This window comes from Gadus macrocephalus, chromosome 3 (assembly GCF_031168955.1).
Source record: "Gadus macrocephalus chromosome 3, ASM3116895v1".
NCBI classification, from domain to species: Eukaryota; Metazoa; Chordata; class Actinopteri; order Gadiformes; family Gadidae; genus Gadus; species Gadus macrocephalus.
The window spans coordinates 9,687,293-9,713,949 of NC_082384.1; the positions used below are offsets into that span (position 1 = coordinate 9,687,293).

General features: G+C 42.6%; 2 protein-coding genes across 6 annotated transcripts; both read left to right on the top strand.

Annotated features, from left to right (window-relative positions):
• Positions 1 to 456: 456 nt before the first annotated feature.
• Positions 457 to 25,648, top strand: LOC132454018 (C-type lectin domain family 4 member E-like). 4 transcript variants are annotated; one of them, XM_060047157.1, is made up of 10 exons: positions 457 to 599; positions 819 to 902; positions 1,227 to 1,277; positions 2,988 to 3,130; positions 3,336 to 3,436; positions 3,545 to 3,693; positions 8,439 to 8,578; positions 8,692 to 8,789; positions 8,876 to 9,048; positions 10,068 to 10,211. In XM_060047157.1, the coding sequence occupies exons 1-10, from the start codon at positions 509 to 511 to the stop codon at positions 10,073 to 10,075; spliced, it is 1,038 nt and encodes a 345-aa protein (XP_059903140.1). In that variant the 5' UTR covers positions 457 to 508; the 3' UTR covers positions 10,076 to 10,211. The 4 variants fall into 4 exon arrangements, with proteins under 4 accessions (XP_059903140.1, XP_059903141.1, XP_059903142.1 ...); XM_060047158.1 differs by lacking the exons at positions 8,439 to 8,578; positions 8,692 to 8,789 and adding an exon at positions 24,823 to 25,648 and having other exon boundaries at positions 10,068 to 10,267; XM_060047159.1 differs by lacking the exons at positions 8,439 to 8,578; positions 8,692 to 8,789 and having other exon boundaries at positions 10,068 to 10,335.
• LOC132454017 (macrophage mannose receptor 1-like) lies at positions 15,078 to 25,168 on the top strand. 2 transcript variants are annotated; one of them, XM_060047154.1, is made up of 11 exons: positions 15,078 to 15,237; positions 15,599 to 15,682; positions 16,398 to 16,448; positions 17,219 to 17,361; positions 17,555 to 17,649; positions 17,772 to 17,923; positions 22,857 to 22,996; positions 23,745 to 23,842; positions 23,929 to 24,101; positions 24,298 to 24,380; positions 24,479 to 25,168. In XM_060047154.1, the coding sequence occupies exons 1-10, from the start codon at positions 15,147 to 15,149 to the stop codon at positions 24,375 to 24,377; spliced, it is 1,107 nt and encodes a 368-aa protein (XP_059903137.1). In that variant the 5' UTR covers positions 15,078 to 15,146; the 3' UTR covers positions 24,378 to 24,380; positions 24,479 to 25,168. The 2 variants fall into 2 exon arrangements, with proteins under 2 accessions (XP_059903137.1, XP_059903139.1); XM_060047156.1 differs by having other exon boundaries at positions 17,778 to 17,923.
• Positions 25,649 to 26,657: the final 1,009 nt, after the last annotated feature.

Here is a 26,657-nt window from a genome sequence, read left to right on the forward strand (position 1 = left end):
GTGCTTGGTACTTGAACATCCTTACTATACAGACAGCGGTATATTGTTTCTCCTTCTGACAAATGTACTTATTGCAAGTTGCTTTTGATAAAAGTGTCTGCTAAATGCCCTAAATGTAAATGCTTTCAGTTTCCCATACTTTCAGATGCACAATGACCTCTCCTTTGCTGAGCGTTTGCAGATGTTTTTAATTTCTTTGTATTTCAACATACTGTGAGATGATGGATCCTCCCTGCATTCTGACTGTGTGTCTGTGTTATGAACTTCAAGTTATTTGTTCTATCAAAGACTTTTCTCAACACTGAAGTAGAGGAAGATGTTTTGCAAGATATCAATCACCAGTCGCATTGAGGAGAAGATGAACTACAGATGACATGCATTTTTTTTTATCTTTGTCACAGATGACCAAGATTATACTTGTGAGAAATATATAATCCAAATGTGGCATTATTCAGGTTTTAAAGAAGAGCTATGCACAAACACAAGAGACGCTGTCTAGAGTGGAACTATGGACACAACTTATGAACAGGACTCTGAAGTCAATGAGGAATATGTGAATATGCCTGTCATCAGGAATGTGATGATGAAGAGAAAATATGGTGAGAGCCTTTGTAGAGGAATTATTTATAAGAATGATTGAAATAATATTGAATGGTTACATAAAAAAAAAGATATATATATATATATATATATGAAAAAGACATACAGTATATATACATTTTGAAAAAATAATACACATCCATATAACCAATGAATGGCTTTTACTTTGTGTAATAAACAATAATGTATTTATACCTGTACCTTGTACCACTGATCAGGAGGGAAGCCATTGAAGTGTATTGTGGTGGGCTTTGCACTGCTGTGTATTCTTCAAGCCATTCTCAACGTCTCTCTGCGTCTCTGTGAGTCTAAATAATAATACCGTAATCTATTAATATTAACAATAAGAGGCTTTATGTGTGTTTTTCAAAAACGTTGTTTTTGAAAAACAGAAGTTCCGGGTGTTTTGATACAGGTTTCACCTTGTCGTGAAACAAGAACAGCTTCCTAACGTTTGTAAACTTCTAAACCCTTGTCATCATTATACTCTTTATTCATAACTATTTTAGATTTATTTGAAGGTTTACTTTGTTTTTCAATCAATATGTTCAGTTTGATTGATGAAGAGCTTTTGACTAACTGTGTTGGAGCTGATTTTAACTGTAGGACACTCTGTCCCTTCTTAGACTCCCAGACATGTCAGACAGACGAGAGTGATAAATCCATGAATTTAACGGGTGAGTGTTTCTAAAAATTAAGGTCATATAATAGTAAGGTGAGTGCTGCAAGCAGCGCTCAACTATTTTTGTTCTTAGGCTTAATTCTTCTTTCCTTTCTTTATGATTCTCTTCAAATTTTGGGAACCTACTCCTTCTCCTTTTTTATATTGCAAGTCAATGGGCGGAAGGTGAAGCCGTCCACCCATTCTATGACATTTTAGTTACTTCAGACTTTGCAACTTGGTCAATTTTTAAACCTTTAACCTTTGTTCAATCATTTAACAAATCAACTCAATCACTTTGATCTTCAAATATTGATAAACAGATTTTTGGTTTTGTTTATACTTTCTTCAGAATCAACAATTTAATTCCATACCCGCTTCGTTTATTTAAATTTAGTCTCATTGACTTACTTGGCTATCACAAAAACTAACCATTTCGGACGTTGCAGAGCCTAACAACGTCAATATTTAACCTAGAAACACAATGTTAAGCTTAAACGTTTGTTCTTGTTTCACTGGCGCCCCTTATATATCTGGCCTTTGCGCGTGGGGACCCCCATTTATATGGCTAGAGGCTAAGGTCTTACTACATGTCTGGTGAACTACCAGTAGAAGCTAAATGCTAGCTTAGTTGAAAACGCTTTCACATCATGCTATCTACACAAACAATATGTATCATATGAAAGTTGTGAACCCTGGGAGTCCAACTGTATAAGCCATATCATTTTGTTAGCTTATCTTGATTAACTAGATGTGAAAGAATAATGTAAATTACACACTTTTACTACAGGTGATGACACACACACGATTCCATCATTTCAAACTTATTTGAAAGTTCTATCTAAAATGTATTCCAACTCACTTTAACAATTTGTTTATTTGTTGAAATGATGTGCATGTTTACATTGTTTACTCCATTTATACTTTCGAACTCTGTTTGAATCATTTCACTTGATTAAAGTCAGTCCACAATTCTTTACTTCTTAAACTATTGGCTTTATTAAAACATATTTTCAACCTCCCTTTGCACTACAGCACTCACATTTTCTGCTGGAATTGCATTTTCTAGTTTCATTCTATTGGGTAAAGATAACTCTTTTTATCCAATAAAAGGTTTGTCAGTGTTTGTAATTTCAATATAATATTCCACATCAATAAACATCTAAAGACTTTAAAAAAGGTCATGGGCACAACTGTTTGTGTACAGGAAAGGAATCAGACTTTGACCTATCAATGCTGAGTCGCTTACCCAAGCGCTTCTCTGTGCTTTCTCTTTTAGCCACACTTTTCTTCAGTTCACTAATATGTTACACACGTCTTGTAGTCATGACATTTTTTCAACCAATGAAAAATGTCTGGATGGGGAAATCTATATTTTGGTAAGACAAAAAATATTCAGCACAATACTGTGTAACACAACTACAGGAAGGCAATCATTCTCTATGGTAACCAGTGACACTGAGAAATGTAACAGCAGTAGCTCTGTGACTTATCTGAAGCTACGGCCTCCCATTATCCTCTTTAAACTCCTCTGCACGAGCATTTCCACATTTCAGTAAAGCTTTTATTTTGATCTCCGACACAAGGTCACATTGTGGTCTATACTACACAAGGTGTTTTTATCAAGTTCTATTTTGTTTTTCTGATTATGTTTTGTGAGTAACAACTTCCTAGGAAGATAACCAGTTTATGTTGATGATTAAGGTTTCCCTCTTAAATTCAACAGATGAAAACACAAAACAGGACTGGCTGTATTTCAACAACACTTTCTACTTAATGTCTTCTACTATGAAATCCTGGAAGGACAGTAGAGAGGACTGCTTGCAAAGAAACGCAGACCTGGTGGTTATCAACAGCAGAGAAGAACAGGTGTGTGTGTGTGTGTGTGTGTGTGTGTGTGTGTGTGTGTGTGTGTGTGTGTGTGTGTGTGTGTGTGTGTGTGTGTGTGTGTGTGTGTGTGTGTGTGTGTGTGTGTGTGTGTGTGTGTATGGAGCGTGTGAAAGAGTGGATGCAAGTTGCATTCTTCACTCAATCACCCATGTTAACATGATAAAACATGCAACAATTTACACAGGACTTTATTATGAGATGGCAGATTGAGTCCTGGATTGGGCTGAGTATCAGAGGCACAGAGGGAAACTGGGAATGGGTGGATGGTACAAACATTACTTTAAGGTAAGGCTTATGACTCTGGTTAAGCAGCCGCTCTTCTCTGATAGAGACAGTGTGCTATCCATACATGGATTATCACCTCATGGTAATGATGATAATGATGGGTTTCAGTTACTGGGAAGTCGGTGAACCGAACCGTTATAAACAAGAGGAAGACTGTGTTGAAGTAGGGAACAACAACTGGGCTGATGTGTCGTGTAATGATTTAAACCTCTGGATCTGTGAGAAGAAGGCATCTCCCACAGCACCAATCGAAGCAGGTGGGTGGACTTGGTTTGGTATGTTTGTTCACTTTAATACTTAAAGATCCCATGGCATGCTACTTTATGTAGGCTTTTATATACCTGTTAGTGGGCCCCTAATACAGTACTTGAAGACGTTCAAGAAATTCAGCCTGGGTGCAGAATTACAGCCACTACGAGCCAGTCCAACAATAAGCTTTCCACAAACGTGATGTTTTATAGAGGTGGGTGAGGGTGGTGGGTGGGGCTGTGGCCCTCAGCAGCTTGCAGCCATGGTACCATGCGCTTGTGTTTTCAGTGGATGTATCGCAATGGCGAGGCGTACACAGCCTTTGGCCGTGTTCTGTAAATATTCTAGAACACTCCGGGTGCTCCGGCGGCAGTCCTGGAGCTCTATATCTAAATAATATCATATTATACATAGATATCTATATCATATAATACATATTATCACGACCAAAAGCTGTGTGCCCCTCCAGACGATATTATGAATCTCAAACGACTGCGTTCGGGTTCTCCGACATCTCTGGATCTTCCACTTCCACATCAATCTGAAGTAGATTTAACCGTGACATGGAGGAGATAGGGATTTTTGCCTGCAAATGTCTCCCGCCGGAGCCTCGCTGCCCGCTACCGAGGCACCACCGCCTCGGCAGGGGGCAGCGGGGCTCCAGCGGGACACAATCGCAGGCAAAAATCCCTATCTCCTCCAAGACGTGGTCCATGTACTTCAGGGAGTCAAAGCCAAAGTCCCTTCCCCCAATTACTTCTCAATCATGGCTGAGATAACCCCCACTACGAGTTTCGTTGTGGGAATACCAGAGACGTCAAGCCGGCCACACACCGGCGCCGAAGTGCCGCGGTGCGCATTTCACATGCGTCAATTGTCGCCCCTATAGCACCAATAGGAAGCAGCGCGCTGCAGCACCGTAGTGATATGCTTTGAAAGAAGCAGATCAACAAACTTTGTCGGTATAGGCTACCATAACGTTATACCAGTTGTTTTATGACTATATATTTGGCCCTGAGGCCCATGATCCTCTGTTTGTGGTTACAATGATAGTCACAATAATTCATAGTTACTTTAAGTACTGTCGGGCACTTTTACGGTTTAGTCACTTTACACACTTTATTTACTTTCATTGCTCATTCTTTTTGCATTGTGGAATTATTAATCTAGTGCATCAACAAGCACCTAGCCGCCGCCGGGGTGGGCTAGTACGTCCGAAATATTGAAGCCGTTCTTTTTGCCGCGCAACTTCGGCTCTGGTGTGTGTTGGGCTTCAAGCCCAAATCACACCGGCGCTGAACGGCGCGCGTCAAACCAACTGCCCCCATTATTTCTAACCTACAACCCCACACCGACGGCAGCTAGACGCCCCGCTATCCTTCACGCCACTGTCCTATTCCCTAGCATCGCCGCCCCTGAAAAAGCATTTTTTTAAAGCTGTTTGGTACATCCCAGCTTGATACAAGGTCCTGTACACATGGAGATTGTTGATGCACTTGATGAATATGCAAAAAGAATGAGCAATGACAGTAGATAAAGTGTATAAAGTGACTAAACTGTAAACAAAGTGCCCGACAGAACATAAAGTAACTATGAATTAATTTTACTATCATTGTTAGCACAAACAAAGAAAGGGTGCCAACAAATTCGAACTGCACATGCCCTGAATTGATTGGTCGACAGAATCGACACTTCTGTGCGACAGTGGCCGTTCATGTGCACTGCGTTCGGAATTCTTCTTCGTCAGCGGTATATATAACACCAACATGATTACCGCCATCTGTTGGGTGTGGAACATAGGTTCAGTGTTTGTTGGTGATCATGGAGGCCGCAAGAAATGTATTTATTGTAATTCGTGCACACAAGCAACACCCTGACAGATGATGGTTGGATTATTTTATATTGAGTAAAACGTTCTCACCGGTCAAAACTTTTCCCGTGTGGTCCGCAATGTTCATGCGCAGCACTAGTAAACAATACGTCACCAACTTAGCAAAAGGCAAGTTTCTTCTTCTTTTTTTTTGGGTTATTGGCGGCATCATTCATCATTTTAAGGCGAGTTTCGGATGAGGCATGCAGCTTCGTTTGGAATGCGTCAGAATGCATTCTGGGATGAAAAACGTCAGGAATACCTGTGATAACTTCCGATGTGACGAGTCACGCACTTTCAAAACTCGCGGTAGTTTCAGGACAACAACTTCCGCCTGCTTTTCTGGGCATTTGCACTCGAATAAGTGCGGACATAAGACACAAATTACATAACTCCTTTCAGAGAGGCGTGCCTGGTGCCCTCTCCCAAACTATACATTAAAAAGAGACGCTTTTGTGAACTTTCACTTCATCACTCATCATGTATTTTTTATTTTGAAAGAGAGGCTAGATATTGTTTAATATGAAACTACAATTGGCTTGCATTCAGCACCTTTGCTCCTCAGCCTGCATCAATAAGGGGACATCCAATGTGTTGAATTCGTCTGCTACAATAAAGGCCTGATTCCATCAGAGGCGTACGCGCCGCGGGACGGCTGCGCCGCGGTCACCACTGCTGATCGCTTCCACTCTAATGAATGAGACCATTTCCACCGGGAGCGCCGCGGAACGTTTCAGCAGCGTCCCAGGAGCGGCGTGCCGCGCCGCACCGCAGCGCTATCTTTCCGTCCAATTCTATTTTTGCCGCGAGCCGCTGCTAAACCGCGTCAATTTCGACAGAGCAGGTCGAGCCGGGCAGGAAGTGAAAAGTAAAAGCCATAGAGCATCCGGTCAATTTTCAAAATAAAACACAATACACTAATGTAACTTCACATCAACATTATTACGTCATGACCGGTGGCACCAGGTCAGCAGTCAATCAATTAAAAGGGTCTCGACAACATGGACGACGAGAGACTCATTGTCGAAGTTCAGCAACATGAAGTCATTTATGTACCAAATCATCCTTTTTATAAGGAAAATGTCAGAAAGGACAAAGCGTGGCATTTAATTGCAATAGTTTTGGGAGTGGAAGGTGAGTACATTAGGTTTAGGATTATCGCGTGATCTCGTGATCTCGCGTGAATACGGCTGGCTCGCAAGGCAGCGCTACGCTGCCGTTACGCGCCCGGTAGGAATGGACGCAGGGCAGAGGAGCGGCGCAGCCGTTCCGCGGCGCGTATGCGTCCGGTGGAATCCCGGTGTAACGCAAGCGCCACTTGGTATGCCATCTTCCTTGTTGACGAGAAGTTCACCTGTGTCCGCCTTGACGTGATGGGAACTTGACGTGAATATGACGAGTTCCGCTGGATCTTCTCAAGCCTCGTTGATAAATGCAGTCCAATGCAGACGATCTGAAACTCGCCTAGTATCTGGTCCCATGTGCCAAAAGGAAGTAGAATCATCAGAGCCTCATGAGGTGTCGAGAACTTCCGAACATCACGAAAATGTTTTCCCCATAATTCTCAGCGATCTAAGCGGTTCAGAACTAACAAACACATTACCCGCAAGGTAATTCTGTCCAACAGCGAAAGCTTCATTTATTGAAGTACTTGTCGCGAAAAAGTTTGCCTTCCCTCATGGACGTCCAACATTGTTGCTCTTTGTTTTTTATTGTGTTGTGTTCTTCTAATTCATTGGATTTATTAGCAGGCTACACTGTGTCGGGCTGCTTTGAGGTCACGATGCTTACGTAGCTGCCGCGGCTATCGCCATCCGACTTTAACCCCGCCCTACCATAAGGGTACTTTTGGCGGTGGAAACGCGAGCCGTAACTTAGGCCCCGTCCACACGAAGCCGAAACGAGCGAAACCGTTACGGTTTCGATCTATCCGGTTTCGGAGTATCTCCGTAAAGACGGAGTCAAGCGAAACCGGGTAGATCTGTATAAACGCTGTAGTACACATGCCAGGCCCATAAGGGGCGCTGCTTCTGCTACAGAAATCCAGAAGGAAAATAAATAATAAGAAGAGGCGAGCATGCGCATAAAGGGTGAGACTCGGGCGCGGGCTTAATAGTCATTGGCTAGAGGGTCGAAGGGGGGGGGGGCGATGACGTCATGGTTTACGGTTTCAGTCGGTTTCAGGCGTCCACACGAAACCAAAACGAAACCGGGTAGAATTGAAACCACCTCCGAGGGTGGTTTCAGAAGTTTACGGTTTCGGTCAGTGGATTCACTGGCTTCATGTGGACGGAAGGCCGAACCGTACAAGACCTTTGCGGTTTCGCCATGAAATCGGCTTTGTGTGGACGGGGCCTTAGCTGCGCCTATCCGCACCTACACTACCGGACCTAGTCGTACTTGGCTTAGCTTTATGGTTTTGTTCTTTATGGTTTGCGCCTTATTGTTTGGTTACTTATGGTTCGGTGCGTTATGGTTTGGTTCTTTATGGCTTGGCGTCGTATGGTCAGGTGCCTTATGATTTGGTTCTTTATGGTTTGCTTCCTTAAGGTTTGCTGCCTTATGGTGTGCTTCCTTTTGGGTTCGTGCCTCATGATTTGGCTTATGGTTTGGTGCCTTTTGGGGTTGTGCCTTATGGTTTTGTGCATTATGGTTTGGTGCCTTAGCTAACCATTATTATTTGGTTATTCAATGGAATCCTGATCCCTTGTATTGTGCATAAAACAACTGTGATTTATTATACAGGGTCAGGTTTCAGTTTTGATCTATGAGAAACGGTCAGCTACTTTTTTCCATTTAGTGTATTTGTGTGTCTCAAGAAAATAAAAACAATTAATCAGTTTATATGACTCCTGAGATTTTCCCCCTTATATTCTATTGAAGGTCTTTCACAACAGGGCTGGCGCCGTTTCGGCCACAGTTTCTACTTTTTTTCTGTTAGAAAGCAGAACTGGGAGGGCAGTAGAAATTACTGTCTTCAAAGAAACGCAGACCTGGTGGTAATCAACAGCAGGAGAGAAAAGGTGGGTATTTGGATGGGTGTGGGCAGTGACAACAAAACTGAGTGTGACAGTGATTGCATGCACGCAAGTTTAATTTTCTACTTAGCTGAGAAAATGTAACTCTTTTTAAACAGGAGTTCACTTCATCGATAGGAAAACACTGGATTGGACTGAGTGACAGGGAAACAGAGGGGGAATGGAAATGGGTCGATGGGTCAGGCCTAACTTTTCGGTGAGGCTTATGACTCATGAGGGCAGTACTTTGATCGCCTCATGGTATTAAGTGGTGGTAAACGTTCTAGTCTTTCTGGGTTTCAGGAACTGGGGAAAAGATGAACCAGACGGTGGCGATAAAATCGAAGAGTGTGCAGAACAACGTAGGAGGGAGCTGCCCAAAATCTGGAATGATGCCTTTTGTAATAAACCAAACTTCTGGATCTGTGAGAAGGCCGCTGGTATGGAGCCTCTGGAAGGGGACCTGTATCCAGACGGTTTGTAGACTTTGTAGCGTGTGTTCCTTTGTTGAGAATGATCATTTTGTGTACTCGGCCAACATAAATGTAACCTGCTCGTTAATCATGATCAAATCACGCTAGTGTTGGGAAAAATAACCTGATGAGCACATCACATGGCAGGCACATTAATATATAGTCGACTCTTGCTCTAAACCCAACGAACACATAACACAAACATGATAATATAGTCAGGTCAAGGCCAGAGCCGAAGGCCCCATTTCCCAGGCAAATGGTTGACACTCAGACAATGCACCAGTCATCCTCAAGAACGGGAGAGCCACATTAATTTATCACACAGGAGACACCTCGAAGCTCTCCCCCACTAGAAGGAACACATGCAGATACTAGGGGCCTGAGAGCCACATTAATTTATCACACACGAGACATTTTGAGAGCTCTTCCCCGTTAGGAGGAACCAAGAGATACCTCTGCCCACACCAGGGGCCTGAGAGCCACATTAAATTATCACACACGAGACATTTCAGGGGGGCACTCCCCGTTTTAATTTATCACACCGGAGACACGAGGAACTCTCCCCGTTACGAAGCTCTCTCAGGGCCTTCCGCCTGCTGGGAGCCAAAACACACAGAACCGCACACACCTCAAACGCACACACCTCATCGAGAGGAGGATACAGCATAAAAACTGTACCACACAGGGACTCTTCACCTTCTTCTGAAGCAGACCTTCCACGGAGGCGAAGCTCCGGACGAACCATCAGCGCTGATTAGGGACTTAGACATATTCGATTTCTCACGCTTTATGACTCTGTATAACCGTTGCCACTTTACTTAATAAATCCAAGGTCCTCGTGCCGATAGACTTTATTACCTCTCCGTCTCATTTCATCTGGTCCAGTAACTAGACAGACCGTTTTTCCCAACACTAGTGATAATTCTCTTAACCATAGATGATCCACACCTATCCACAACTAACAGTACGTCCCTAAAACCATGCCATGCTTTGGGTGTGTCGTATTTTCTGGTCACGAACAGATCCCTGAAGAGAGAGACCTGGCTCTTGGAACCGATCCATGCCCGGTCTCTGGCTCCATGGCCCCCATCCCCTCATTCTCTGGTGTGGTCCCCGTGCCTTGCTCCCCTGAGGTCCACAACGCTGGCTTTAACTCTTCAACAATCCTTCACCCAGGCTTCGTCTGTTGACCTTGTTGTTTATTGCATTTGGTACCTAGAAGGTGCTCTAATTGAAACTTTTTGTCACTGTTATACTAATAATATAAAATGATCTTTTCATGTTAATGTATTCTGTTTCTGACCTATTTCTTGGCAGGTAGCTGCATACAAGCTAGTAGGGCAGGCCTGACATTACTCTATAAACAGAGGACGCATACACTCTATTTCACCGTTGCGCTCAGCCTCCTGTCTAATATTTCACCATTCATCAAACAAACATTTTTTAACGACTAATGATATGACTGTGTTTGTTGCTCTATATTATCCAAAGTAGTCCAGGCAGGCTAAACAGATTATATGCAAAAGTCCTTAAAGATGACAGATTATGAAAAACACACTTTTCCTGGGATTTCCTGGCATCTCAAAATGAAAATCTTTTACTTGTTACAAACCGCAAAAATAAAGTAGTCAGAAATACTTTAATTATTAACACTAATATATAAACCCAATAATTCCAAAAAACAAACAAAGTTGATCACAAATTTTGGGTGTATCACATATATTATGTAAAATAAAGTAGCGAATGGTATAAATATATTTCTTGTGGTAGTATAGAGTATATAAAAAAAAAACATTATATTTAACCGCAATATTATATTGGATGAGTCCCCAGCCCGCTCATGAAGCACTCGGGGACACCGCATGGAGGCGGACGGACCCTATATACTACGCCATCTGAACGCCGCCCGACAACCACTGGGTAGAAGAGAGGGCGACGGAGCGTGACATTTCCACATATGGTTGTGTAAAGATGTACTGGCTTTTATTCAAACAGATTTTATATCTTTCTATAATTGATGCATAAAGTATGTATTTATATATATATATATATGGAAAGAATGACGAAGCAGGTCGGTCCTTCTGCGGCCTGGTCCCCTTCGCCAACTGGCGATGCTGCTGTCGACGGTATCGGAGAATCTTTAACACGTCGTCTGTCCCACATTACACCCGTCGGCCACGACAGTTGGAAAAGTGTCATGGCCGACAGGCAGAGGCGGGCAGGATATGTTGTTAACAGCCGCAACTCCCAGTGAGGCAGACGATCTGATGCCGCTGCATTCCTTCAACATAGATGGGCAAAGTAATAAACTTGGTAGATGACTGGTTTGAGCAATTGCTGAAAGAAAAGGGAGGAGGGCCGCTTTATATACACGGTGCCGTGGGGAAGGTGGGCGGAGCCCACGTTGATTGGAGCGTTGCTGAAACTTACAGTGTGCACACGTAAGCCCATAAGGCGATCCTAGATGGCTATGCCTGCAATCATAGAACTAGAGTTGTAATCAAATAGCTATCTTTTTTGTTACATTATAACATTTTTCTGAAAACTAGATTGCATGTTATAGTTAGGAGGCTAATTGATATGTGCCATGCACCATAAAAGATAAGATACAACTTTATTAATCCCCCGCAGCTGCAGTGGAGGGACACAGGATAAAATAACAATGCAATAAATACAATAAATACAAAGTGCTAATGCATAAGTAGACGCTTATAGTTAAAATAGGGACAAAAACAAGACAAACAGAACCAACATCAAGATGGGTGATGCATATACACATATATACGCATACCTAAACACACACACATGCATATGCAAACACATACATACACAAACACAATCATCATCAGGCACTGTTGAACAGCCTAATGGCTGCCGGCACAAAGGAGCACCTGAAGTGCTCCGTCTTGCACCTGGGGAACATGAACCTGTGGCTGAAGGTGCTCCTCATCTGCCACAGCTCAGCATGGAGGGGATGGGAGGGGTTGCCCAGGATGGACTTTAATTTGTCCCTCATCCTCCTCTCCAACACCACCTCCAGACTGTCTAGCTCAATTGCACCAACAGAGTTGGCTTTCCTAACCAGCATGTTGAGTCTGTTTGACTCCCAAGCCATGATGCCTCCTCCCCAGTGTAACCGGTTCGTTCTGCGTTGTGTTTCTTTCTAATTATGAATGACGTGACCCACGATGTGTCTGGACTCGGGCACTCCGACGTCCATTTATTCGATCTGAATCTGAATACACACATAAACAAATAGCTTCCTTAGCCCTTGTGCCCTTACTCCAACTCTCTTCCCAAGGGTATCGCAACAAAGGCCCCAACTACATACAATATTACAACAGAAATGATTGAAATAAAAGGAATAAAAGACATACCTGAATACACACATAAACAAATAGCTTCCTTAGCCCTTGTGCCCTTACTCCAACTCTACGAAACACACAGGGGGGGAAGGGGAACTAGCATGACTACACAAGGGTCAGTTATATGCTAAAAAACACAAAGTTCCCCATAACACAGAAATCTATCTAATAACTATGGATAGATTATAAACCCCAGACTTCCAATTAAACAATATATAATCAAAATAACTAATATAAATAATGATCAATTATAAGATGGTCAAAGATTTGATTACAATATAAATGTACACACCTCTTCCCAAGGGTATCGCAACAAAGGGAAGAGGGCAGGGGGCGCGGGAAACTTATCGGGTTCTCTGGAATGTGGGCGGGAGTATAGAAGGAGGTGGAGCCAAATCAAAAAAATAAATAAAATAGAGCTTAAGGCGGCATGGAAAGCTAAACTTCAGGTAATACAGAAAAACAAAGGCAATTGTGTAATTATAATTTAAAGGATATAACTAGGGTTGCCAACTTTCAGAAATTAAAATAAGGGACGCCCACCACGGGCCCGACTCCTGTGGGGCGGGGCGCCCGCAGCAGTGGTATGTTTTATTTTGTGCTGGTGTTTTTAGTAAAGGGTTGATCAAGAAAGGAATTAGTCATACTTAAATCTTGAAATGCCTTATTACCACATAACATTCTCTTATAAAGTGCAGTCAATTAAATCTTGAATGAAATCTCTTTGTGTGGCGTGTGCAGCAATGAACTTTTAAAATATAAACTAAATAAACGGAATGGCCCACTCCATTTGTTGGCCATTCTGGAGAAGATCCTTTCCACACATCCAGTGGATGCTGGGATGCTCAGGATGTGTCTGGTGATAGACAGCATGTTTGGCAGGTCAGCTACTCGAAAGAGAGCCACCCACCTGGCAGCCACACCTTTGGACTTCCATTCATCTTCAGCATCTTCTTTGAGCCTCTTCAGAATGGGTTTTGCTGTGGAGCATTCATCATAAAGTTCATCCATGTTGACTTTATGGATGAGGTTGAGCTTGGTGGTCACCCTCTCAATGTCAGTAAAGGTCATGGTGCCATGGTGCAGAGAGAGAGGTTGCAGTGAGAACAACCAGTAGTCTTCAGAAAAGTTGAACCATTTCTCAACATATGAGAGTGCTGTGTTGAGGAATGCAGTAAAATCTGCCCTTGCCATGTCAGCATCAAGTGGACGGAGATGCTGCAGCTTCAATTTAGTTAAGTAGCCATAGAACTGTTAATCTCGTCTCTGTGTGAGCTTTTGCTTGAAGTTTTCCATGATGGAATATAACTCAACACAGGTGGTTTCATCACTCTCCAGCTTCTTTACAACTTCCTCAAAGAGAGAGAGGATATTATTGCAGAGAAGAAGGTTGCATGCTGTCCTGTTGCATGCTGTCTGATGTCAGACAGCCCACCGTGCGCCACTGAAAACACTCGCCGACATATTTTACAACTTGCCTTGTAAACATCTCCACTGACGCTGTCCAGCCAAGGATGTGCGTCTTCCCACTCACGTCCGTACTTCTGCAAGCATTTACGCTTTTGAGGACGTGGTGGAGTATCGGGTGTAGCGGACATTTTTAAAAGGCGCAGGTTTTGTGAGCAGCGCCGGTGTGTGGTGTCTGTCGCTAGGCAACCGTGACCACCACACGCATGCGCAGACACACAGATGACCGGAGCGGGTCTTGCGTAGATCCCGCCGCGACAATTTTGCTGACCGTAGTATTCCCTGTGTTTTGTTTTGATCATTATTGTTAGATTTAGAATTTGTGTGTGTGACAGACATGTGTATTGGACATTTATGGAAATACGGAACAAATTGCGTCCCGTATTGGTTCAATACGGGACGCAACATTTAATTGCCAAATAAGGGACGATTCCGTATTTTACGGGACGGTTGGCAACCCTAGATATAACACACCCTGTTACACCAGCACGCCCCAGCGAAAAACAGCGTGCTGGCTACCACAGACGTCCTTAGCAGCCTGCCACACACGTCAAACGACCTGAGCCTCCTGAGGAAGAAGAGTCTGCTCTGACTCTTCCGGTAGAGGGCCTCTGTGTTGTCAGACCAGTCCAGTTTATTGTTGATGCTTACTCCAAGGAACTTATACGAATCCACCGTCTCAATTTCAACCCCCAGGATGGTAATAGAACATAATAAATAAAACATAGGATTTGCATGATTACTTAAGATTCTATGTTGATTAGGAGCATATATAGAGCCAAAATGTATTATTTGGTTGCAAATTACATTTTGGCAATGCAGGTATCCCCACAAATGGCAACATCGGTGTTCAAATTCCATGTTATACGATTTTTTATACTTTTGCTAATCTACATGATTTTCTTGACATAGTGCACCTATCAATCCGCCATTGTTAAAATTTCTCCAAGTGACTTTTCGATAGCCTTCTTTGCTGTAGCAGTTTCTTCTACCAAGGGAATAAATCTTGTGTGATGTTGGATCCTCACTGCATTCTGAAAGTGGTTCTGTGTCATGAACGCCAAGTGCCTTGTGCTGTTGAAGACTCGGGTTTCTTACAACCAAAGAAGGAGAAGATGTTTTGCAAGATATTGAACACCAGTTGCAACAAGGGAAAGTTTATTATTGGAAAAGGAACATCATATGACTTGTGACATTAGTAGTTCCACTTCCACTTAAATGTGGCATAAAGCAGTTTTTAAAGAAGTCCCCAAACTATAGTGTGGAACCATGGACACAGCTCATGAGCTGGACTCTGGAGTCACTAAGGAATATGTGAACATGCCTGTCTTCAGGACTGTGGTGGTGAAGAGAGAATTTGGTAAGAGCCTTTGTAGAGTAATTATAAATATATAAGGATGATTGTAATAATATGTAATGGTTTCATAATAACAACAAAAGAAATATATATACATTCAGAAAAAAATGTTTTCAAGTACACATCCCTATCACCAATGTATAGATTTTACTTTGTATTTGTGTTTGTATGTGCGTGATATTTCAGTATGATCAATATGTCGTGTGTATTCTCACTCTTGTGTTTGTGTGTGTGTGTGTGTGCGTGCGTGCGTGCGTGCGTGCGTGCGTGCGTGCGTGCGTGCGTGCGTGCGTGCGTGCGTGCGTGCGTGCGTGCGTGCGTGTGTGTGTGTGTGTGTGAGTGTGTGTGTTGTACCCCTGATCAGGAGGAAAGCTATTGAAGTGTGTTGTTGTGGGCTTTGGACTGCTGTGTATTCTACAAGCCACTCTCAACATCTCACTGCGTCTCTGTGAGTCTAAATGATGCTTCCTTAATCTATTAATATTAACAATAGTAGACTTTGTGTATGTTATGTTTGAAACCATAATCTATTTAAAGGAGCTGTAACTAAGTCAGTCAGCCATCTGTCAACTATTATTAAGTTAAATGCTCTGTGAGAATATCTGTTCTGGTTAACTCTGATTCTGCATCTGTGAGACAATTTCGACTTCAGATGGTTTATGGCTAATCTCTGACAAGGCTCTTCCCTGATTGGTTCAGGCAGTCATGCCTGTTACTTACATGTGGGCACATAGTGTTATCATGGTGCGGTATCACCACTTCTCAATGGCTGAGAAACGTAGACAGAGACGAGGGGGTGGGGGGGCTATTTCTCTTATTATTTCACAGTGTTGAGTTTGTTGCCTCCTTCCTATAGCATCTCTTTAGGCTACAATGGAAGTCAAGCAGGCAAGTTTGGGAGATTTTGAAAACACTAAAAGATATTTGGTTTTGAAAACTTGAAGGTCGGGTTGTTTTGATACAGGTCTTACATTTTATCGAAACAAGAACAATGTTTGTAAGCATCCAAACCCTTGTCATAATTGATACTCTTTATTCATAAATATTGCAATTAATTTGTAGGTTTACCTTTTTTTTTCCAGCCATAATGTTCTGTTTGATTGACAATTGTGGTTAACTGTGTTGGAGCTGATTTTAACGGTAGGATACTCTTCCTGTCTAAGACTCTCAGACACCTAAGACAGACGAGAGAGAGAAATTCAGGAATTTAATGGGTGAGTGTTTCTATCTATAGTTCAAATCTTTGACTTTCCTTGCAAAATGTCTGCTGCTTTTGTGGTTTAATTTAGAATATCTCTCTAATTTCTATAAACTTCACACGTTATGTTATCAGGCTTACAGAGCATCCGTGTGTTGAACTATTAACCAAATAAAATGTCTGGTAGGGTTTGTAATTTCAATAGAATTTGCACATCAAGAAATATCTCAATTGTTTAAACGATGTCATGGGTACAAATGAAACAGACTGAAATAGACTATATAGTCACTCAAACAAGCCTCCTCTTTGCTTTCTCATTGAGCCATACTTTACTTCAGTTCACTAAGCTGAATGGTGTTACACACGTCTTGTATTCATAACATTTTTGCAACAAATTAAAATTACATTTTAGTAAGAGAAGAAAATAAGTAATGGGTACAAAACTGTAACATTGATCGCGACAGGAAGTCAGTTATTCTCTATGGTAACCAGTGACACTGATAAATGTACCAGCAGTAGCTCTGTGACTTGTCTGAAGCTACATCCCCCTATGATGCTCTTTAAACTCCTATGCATGACCATTTAGAGATTTCAGTCAAGCTTGAATTGTGCTCTCCAACACAAGGTGAAATTATGATCTATACTACACATGGTCAGGTTTCGATTGTTCATCTTTCTTATCAAGTTCCACGTGTTTGTTTTTTTATGTGTTTTTTGTGTGTCAAAACTTCTTAGTAAGATAACAGTCTCTGTTGATAATTAAGGTTTTCCTCTTACATTCAACAGGTGAATACATACAACAGGGCTGGCTGTATTTCAACAACACTTTCTACTTCATGTCTTCTACTATGAAATCCTGGAAGGACAGTAGAGATGACTGCCTGCAAAGAAATGCGGACCTGGTGGTTATCAACAGCAGAGAAGAACAGGTGTGTGTGTGCGTGTGTGTGCGCGCGCGCGTGTGTGTGTGTGTGTGTGTGTGTGTGTGTGTGTGTGTGTGTGTGTGTGTGTGTGTGTGTGTGTGTGTGTGTGTGTGTGTGTGTGTTTTAGTGTGTGTGTTTTAGTGTGTGTGTGTGTCTGTCTTTCTCTGCGTTGTCATGTCAAATCATTTATTTTACGCAGGAGTTTATTTCAAGATGGCTTGATAGGCCCTGGATTGGACTGAGAGGCACAGAGGGAAACTGGGCATGGGTGGATGGTACAAACATTACTTTAAGGTAAGGCTTATGACTCTGGTTAAGCAGCCTCTCTTCTCTGATAGAGACAGTGGGCTATCCATGCATGGATTATCACCTCATGGTAGAAACATGAGGGTCGTAAACTTGCTATTCTCTCTGAGTTTCAGTTACTGGGCAGTCGGTGAACCCAACCATCTTATTGCAGGTGAAGACTGCGTAGCCTGGCACAACAATTGGATTGATGTGTCGTGTTATGATTTAAACCTCTGGATCTGTGAGACGAAGACACGAACAGAGCTTTTGACTACGTTTGGTATGTTTGATCTTTATGGCAAGGCTTTATGTAAAATGTTCTTCACTTCAAGCTGCTGCAGGTCCGTTCTCCAGTGAGTTAATTACTGCACTCCCTGCCAGATTTGTTAAGGCTGCCAAAAAACTATGTGTTGCCCTGGCTGCTAACACAAATGATACTTTAGGCATAAGGGTTAGCCTGGTCTGCCTGAACGAGCACAGAAGCTAAACAACAAGCCAGTGCTGGTGCTGAGATCAGGCAGGTCATTCCATCTACCCCTCCAGGTTCCAGTGTCATCGGCCGAACATTACACTATTGTGTTGTGTTTTGCTAGGTAATGATATCGCTCATTACATGTTGATAGCTGCTTGGAATAACTGTCTGTACCATAACAAAACGTAGTTAGGGGTCCAAGCCAACAGGTTGGAACCCTATTGTTTTTGTAAGGATTTTTCCTATTATTATTCTTCCCCCCGTACTTGTTGGACTACAGCCCAAACCGTAAATGGTGCACACGCGCCAATTGCATGACTAGATCCAGGTACGGCACCGCTACTCAGATAACAAAATCCACACACGCCGAACACTAGGTGGCGCTATACCAAGGGAAAACGCGTTTGGGGCTATAACTCCCACACCGAACCTCCCACATTCAAAAACCCACATATTCACGCCCATTTGCGTCTATAATTTTTTTTCGCTAAATCGCGAAAACCGCACAACTGTTTTTTCGCTACTCCTCCCACATTTCTTGACCAATCGACACCAAACTTTGCACACGGCATCTTCAGACGCACACGCAAAGAAATAATAGACAGTTTTTTGATCCGACCTTCGACGACGAAATGGTAGCATTTTGAATATTTGTTTATTAGCTAAATTAGACGTGGAAAATTAAAAATCCCAAAAAATCCCAAATTAGGCATCGGATCGAGTCCAAATTCTACAGACATGTTGGTGCTAACCTTAATGACGCTCGATAAAAATTTCGGACAATTTCGCCGTTAGGGGGCGCAATAAACGAGGAAATTGTATATCTTCTACAAAATTTCGCCGCGAAAACGCTACACTGACTTCTCGCTACTCCTACCACAGTCAAATCCTTTGTATCCACAGGTTCAGGGTAGCGTTTTGAACACATGCTTCGCGTTGTGCCGGCGAAATGCACATTTCTTGTCGCGTTGTGCCGGCGAAATGCACACTTCTTGGACCCCTGCATAACTGCTTGCAGTTCTAGTTACAATACCTTATCTTAACCACACTGTACCGTAACAATACTTACTTACAATACCTTACCTTGACAACACCCTACATAACAATACTTAGTAACAATCCCTTACCGTAAACATATTTTACTGTAAGAATTGTGAGGAACAGCCCCTCTGTCTGCTGGTTTTGTGCCATTCAACTTGAAAAGCCTGAGATTGCTGGCGGTCTGAGGATTGGAGCCATTGGATGCTCTGATTGGTTGTTTGCTGCTAGCACACTGCTGATACACAACCAGCAAATCAGCACGGTGTTTGGGAGGGGCAGACTAGCGCCACGAGACTAGCACCACCGAATGTTAAGGAGACTTATTGCATATCGCGCAAGCTCAGAATGTACACGCTACTGTTTAGTTGGCAGTAGTCTTTGCGGTGTGTTTGAATGCAACTATTCTGCCGAACGTGTCAGACGGGAGGCAGCGGAGTGGTTGGATGAAAGTAGTTGAACGTTGGTTTGAGTCTGGGCGGTGTGTGGGCCCCTTTATGATTTGGTTCCTTATGGTTTGGTGCCTTACGGGTTAGTGCTTTAGGGTTTGGTGCCATATCGTTTTTGTTTTGGGTTGTTTTTGTGTTTCTTTTATGTGCGTGAATGAATATGCATATATTATTTCAGATAAATGTCTTACGTCATAAAAAATGCATAAATCTTTAAGAAAAGAGCAACATAACTTACCGTAACCATAAGAAGCCATATAGATGTTTAGCCATGACCAGGGCTGGACTGGGACAAAAAATCGGCCCTGGCATTTTGGACCCGGACCGGCCCACCACAATTAATCGACCACCCACAAGTACACATTTATCGTGGTCCCTTAAAGATAACTGGTCTATTGAATTTAATTAAAATGTGTTTATTTTGAACAAGTGTATAATACAATAATATTAACATAAAACACACACACACACACACACACACACACACACAGCCTCACTTTAAACTCCACAACAGACAAAAGACTTCATCAAACAAGGCAACCTTTAAAAGAGTGAGCTGAGACAGATAGAAAGGTTAAAACGATAGTTTAATGGAATTATATGATCACATTAGTAGTGGTGTATCTGTAATGAAAACAATGTGGAGAGATAGTTGCGGCACGCTACAAGAGCAGCTCAATAGCTCACTCGCCATCTCTCCAGCCATGCCTTTGTTTTTCTTTATCCTTTTCTGAGGCAGTGCAGCCTCCACTTCAATGATGGTTCCTTCTTCCCCCTCCTGAAGTTTTCCATTTGTCCATTTGACAAATGTGTCTGCAGCTGCCTTCACGGTTACAACTTGTGTGGCAGTGACCTAACTTGTGTGGCAGTGACCATACGATGGGCAGAAAGGATGTCCATACCTTTTGTCTGCAGGTACTTGGAAAGTGGAGAGGTTTGCTCAAAGACTCTGAGGAATACTTGTGCAGTTAAAATTGTTTCATATTTGAGGAGACCCTCTTTAAAGCCTCGGGCTCTTGCACGTACAGAGGGCTATTATTTTGCTTGCTGTTCAATGACTTCCAGTGTGAGCACTGCATCAATGTGTTCAATGATGCAGTTGTCAGGTTTTCCAAAATGTCCAAATACTTTTTCAAGAGCGTTGTGCTTGGCCCACCACCGTGTCTCACCAATTGGAGAGAGGCGTCTGTGGCTTTTATCCTGAGTTTGATTCTCCCATAGAATAACCCTCTGGTAGAAGTCCTTGAGGAACACGGCAATGTCATTTAGGAGATGGAACAGTGACCCGCTCTCAATGTTGGTTTGGATAGTTTCAGCCAGTACAAGATTGAGTACATGTGCATAGCACCACACATGTACATGGTTAGGAGACTGGGAGGTCATCAGTGCTGAAAAACCTTTGTACTGTCCCTGCATATTGGATGCCCCATCTGTTGCATTTGCAATGCACACTTTTCAGACGCTCAAAGAGTCCGGAGAGCAGGTCCACAAAGTATTGCCCAGTGGATGCTTGGCACCTCAACACAGCACCAAGCCTTTCATGCACATTGTCACATAACTTAATATTACAGAAAACTGATCATGACCTGTTATGTCCTGTGTTGTGTCTAGCTGAACAGAAAACATTCCAGCTTTCTGGAAGTCACCGGCAATGGTCTCTTGAATGAGATGCCCAACCGTATCTATGGCAGAGTTTGCCGTTGTTTTGGAGAGTAAGGTGATGAGAGACCCTCTTCCTCTTGTTCCACTGGATTGGTGCAAAGTTTTGCTTTTGTCTATGCAGTCATCAAGATGCTCCCTTAAGCAAACATCATATTTCCCCAATAACAGGATGAGCTCCAAAAAGTTACCATGGTCTATGGTGTTGTCAGCCAGTGTATATGCTGCCTCATTGTCCACATGCCTATAGCTCAGTCCCCTTTTCCCAAGCAATTTAACAACCTCCACAACGCGCTCTAAAACCTGGCTTCTCTTTTTCACCTGTTCCCTATGAGCAGACATCTGACTGCCAGCAAACATGCTCTTAACATCCTTTTTTGAGCACCTTGAAAAATAAGCTTCAGCACAGGTTCGGTGTGCAGTGCTCTCTTCGTGCTTCTCTGTACGCGGATGTACATGTCTCCAATCTGACATTCCAATAGTGAATATGCTGGCATCAGTCCTCTTCCCAAATGCCAGACAGACAAAACAGAACAATTTGTGGCGTTCCGTGCAGTATGTGAGACACTTCCTGCTGGTGCCATCTTTACAACTGAATACCTTCTGCACAACTAGATTGCTCGTATTTTGTTGTGGGTGGTGATCCAAGAATGCCTCTAAAATGGAAGGCTCAGGACGGACAAAGAAATCAACGTCCTGCTCCTTGCTCTCTCTCTCGACCGACTCCTCCTCTGTGGATGGTGGCTCAACCTGTTTCATAAATTAGGAGACAAATACAATTGAATGAGGTTAAAAGGATTTGTCAATTAAAGAGGTGGAAAGATGCATTCAAATATAGTTACGTATATAGGCAAAATGCACAAATTGTTGTTTTACTAAGTAAACCAATGTGAAAAAAAGTTCACAAAAGTAATGGTGTACTTAATGTGTATCATTCTAAAGTACAAGATGGTATAGAAAGCAGGTTTAATAAAAGATACATTACTCAACAGCTTGTAAAAATTTAAATTCTGTGGTGGTCTAATTTTCTGAATGTTTCTAAAAGACAAAGCCTAAGGCCTCAAAAACTCAAAGTGTTGTGAAAGTAGAAAGTGAGTACTTTAAGTTGCATATTTGAGTGAATATACTTTTCTGCAATTACTGTTAACTTTGAAATATATTAATATATTTCTAATGTTCAGGTCAAATGACAGTCTGTGTTTTTAAATTGCTTTTCCACATTTTGCAGCGTTTGCCTCCAGGGCTTGTCTTTTTTGGCCGGGCCGGGTCGGGCCGGGCCCCGAATTATTATAATAATTATTTTTTTTATTTATTTTTAAACCTCGTCGGCCCAAAAGGCCTGCCGGCCCATGCCCGGCATGCCAGATGGTCAGTCCAGTCCTGGCCATGACTCATTTGGTTAGTCAATGGAATCCTTATCCCTTTAATTGTGCCGAATACCACTGTGATCTATTATACAGGGTCAGGTTTCAGTTGTGATCCATAAAACAGACCAGCGCCTTTATTGAATGGGGTGTATTAGTGTGTCTCAACCAATGAAAACAATACACCAGTTTCTATGACTCTTGAGATGTTCCTCTTATATTCTACCCAAGGTCTTTGGCCACTTGGCTGGCGGCGTTTCGGCAACAGTTTTTACCTTTTTTCTGATACCAAGAAGAACTGGGAGGACAGTAGAAATGACTGTAAGCAAAGAGGCGCCGACCTGGTGGTCATCAACAGTGACGAAGAACAGGTAGGCGTGTTGGTTAGTTAGGTTCTTTATTGTCCCCAAGGGGATAATTGTTTTTACACAGTCAAGTCAATTTGGTTTCAGGGCAGCATACATTTGAAAAGATACAACACAGTGTAGCGACACTGTGAGGCATACAGATAACAAATAAACTATTTTCCCACATATACAACAGATAACAGGCATGCAATAGCAAGTTCATTTGCCTCTGACAGGCTGGGGGTGGGGAGGTTGATTATCTTGGATGCTATGCGTGGGATTTTGAGGATTCTGTTTTTGCAGGTGACAGTGAGCAGGGTGAAGAAGCAGGGGGAAGAGTACATTAGGATGGGTTGGATGCTTTTTTAGAGGAGTAAGAGGAGGTGGGGGGCCACAGACAGTGATTTCAGTTTGCGTATGACATAAAGCCTTTGATGTGCACGTTTGTGTGTGGTAATGACATGTGTTTGTGTGTGTGTGTGTGTGTGTGTGTGTGTGTGTGTGTGTGTGTGTGTGTGTGTGTGTGTGTGTGTGTGTGTGTGTGTGTGTGTGTGTGTGTTAATGTGTGTGTGTGTGTGTGTGTGTGTGTGTGTGTGTGTGTGTGTGTGTGTGTGTGTGTGTGTGTGTGTGTGTGTGTGTGTGTGTGTGTGTGTGTGTGTGTGTGTGTGTGTGTGAGGGGGGGGGCAGGGACAGCCAGACTGGGTGGGATTGATTGTATGCACTTTCTACTCAGCTGTGTTGTCTTGTTGACATATTATTCTTTTTTTAACAGGAGTTCACTTCATCAATAGGAAAACACTGGATTGGACTGAGTGACAGGGAAACAGAGGGGGAATGGAAATGGGTTGATGGGTCAGGCCTAACTTTTCGGTAAGGCTCATGACTTATGAGCGCAGTACCTTGATTGCCTCATGGTATGAAGTGGTGGTAAACGTTCTAGTCTTTTTGGGTTTCAGGAACTGGGGAGCAGATGAACCAAACGGGGTCGATGGAGTGGAAGAGTGTGCAGAACTACGTTGGAGGACGCCGCCCAACTTGTGGAATGATGCCTTGTGTAAAAGAACAAACTTCTGGATCTGTGAGAAGGTCGCTGGTATGGAGCCTCAGGAAGGGGACCTGTACCCAGATGGTTTGTAGACTTTGTAGCTTATGTTGATTTGCTGATCATGATAATGTTGTGCAATGATGGAGCCCAGTGACGGAGTATATATAAAGGAAATCACGCTAGTGAGAGCCATTCCCATGGATGATCCACACCCATCCACAACCAATCATGCTAAACTATGCTCATGTTTTTTTTGTTTTTTTTTGGCTTTTTACTGTAGATAAAAATGATGGCCATTCTTGGGGATCCTTGGTTCCTATGACCGTCTTCCTATCTGTCGTGGCCATGCTCATCATCTGAAAGGTATGTTGTTACAGCTGATATGGATGGTTTGATTCTTTGATTATTTGATAGTATTTCTTCCGGCAGTTTTTAGTGAACATCCTGACAATGTTTGACAGATGAAGAGAGAGACCTGGCTCTTGGAACCGATCCATGACCGGTCTCTGGCTCCATGGGCCCCATCCCCTCATTCTCTGGTTTGGTCCCCGTGCCTTGCTCCCCTGAGGTCCACAACGCTGGCTTTTACTCTCCAACCATCCTTCACCCAGGCTTCGTTTGTTGACCTTGTTGTTTCAAGTTCAAGTTTATTATAGCCATTTCAACAGTATATAAAATACAGTTGATAGGAATTTGTTTTGGTGTGCTCACATGTATTACACAGCAACATAACAACACAACATTACAATTAACAATAACACATGCACCTTCTGGACTACTGTTTAATGCGTTTGGTATCTAGAAGTTGTTTTGATTTTAACATTTTGTTACTGTTATTTTAATGATATTAAACAATGTTAATGTCAATCTAACAATGTTAATGTCTCCAGACGCATTCGCATTGTTTCTTTCCTACTTCTTGGCGGGTATCTGTGTACAACGTATGTGTGCCTGAGGTAGTGAGATGCTATTAACGATACAGTAGGGTAGATTACATTACATACAGACTCTGTTTCTACCTCGTGCTCTCCCTCTCGCCTAATAATTCACAATCAAACATTAAGTGTAATAGATAAAAAAAACGTGAAGCACTCATTGATAGGAGGGTAATCAGATTATTTGCAAAAGTTATTAAAATATTGCTAACTATTGGTGGTGTAGTATTCACTGTTCCTTGTCTTTGAACAAAAGAACGAAAGAAGCTCCAAAAAGACGCAGAATGCTGTGTGAATACTCCAGCCGTTGCGCACATTCGGCAAAGCAGGACATTGCAAATATCCGGTGTTTTGCAGTCAAACGTGTCATAAAAGTAATATTTCTAAGAATTTTTAATTAGAATTTTAACCACCTGCACCTTTTTGAAACTTTGTGCATTTATGTGCATTTACATGCAATATCTTAAATACATTGCACTTTCTAAAAAGCTTTTTTAACTTTGCCTTTATTTTCTATTTTAATACTAAAATGCCTTTTTAACTTTCTATTTTACCCATTTCTTTGAATATGTTTTCTTTTACTTATCTATTATTTTATTTTATTGTATGACAATGTTTATATGTGAAGCACTTTGAGTCTGCTTTGTGTATGAAAAGTGCTACATAAATAAAGTTGCCTTGCCTTGCCTTGCCTAACTGTTTGTCCAAAAGTTGATAGGAAAATGTCTCTGATGTGTTTTATTCACAGCAGGGTGTTCGCCTCATACCTATAGCAGCCAACCACACAGGTCAGCACACCGGGTCAGGGCACAGAGGTTCATCCAGGACTCTGACCCTCCAGCTCTATACTGCATGTGTTTACTGAAAGCCTCAGTTTCACTACAAATAAGTGACGGACGTTCTGAAAAAAAAAGGATTATCTGAAATTAAGTACCAGTACATACAACATATGAGAACTGCCAGATGATCTAGGTTATATCTTCTCTTTCTTATTTTTAGAGACAGTGCCCAGACACGGGAAACCTCATAGCTGTACAACGTTTTAAAAATTCACGCTCCAACTGGTATTGAAGTATAGTCTTTACTGTTGGCTTCATTCAACTATAAGAGGAGGTCACTACATTCATGAGGTCATGGCTGTAGTAGGTGAGATAACAGTCATAGTGTGGTGTCTGTGTTCTCTATGCTAAGTAAAATTTGCTCTAGGCCTGGCATAATCTAGGATACAGTAGTCCTACTATGTTACAGCAGAACCTTAATCCAGCGGGCCTGCTATGTTGTAGCGAACCTCTCTGAGGGGTGACTCAGTGCCTGGGTCGGTAACCATGAAATGCAGATGCTGGAGTTACGCCTTGCTTCCTGTCTCGTTACGGAGATATTCTACCAAACATTCAACGCATTCAAGTGCAAAAAGCTCTCAGAAGGTGAAGTGTATTTTCCGCTTTGGATATGTGGTTTGTTGGACACGTCGTTCCACTCCTCAGGCCTTCCCAGTCCAGGCAGTCTAACCCTAACCCTGCCACGACGACAAACCCTGAGGAGCCACTTGACAGTGAGGGTCTGTTGGCCCTCCACCAGGCCTGGGCCCTGTACCAGGTGGGGGGCCCTGTACCAGGCGGGGGGCCCTCATACCAGCCGGAGGGCCGTTCACCAGGTGGGGGTATAGGGGGAGGGACCGGGGGACTGAGGCTGATGGTTGGATGGA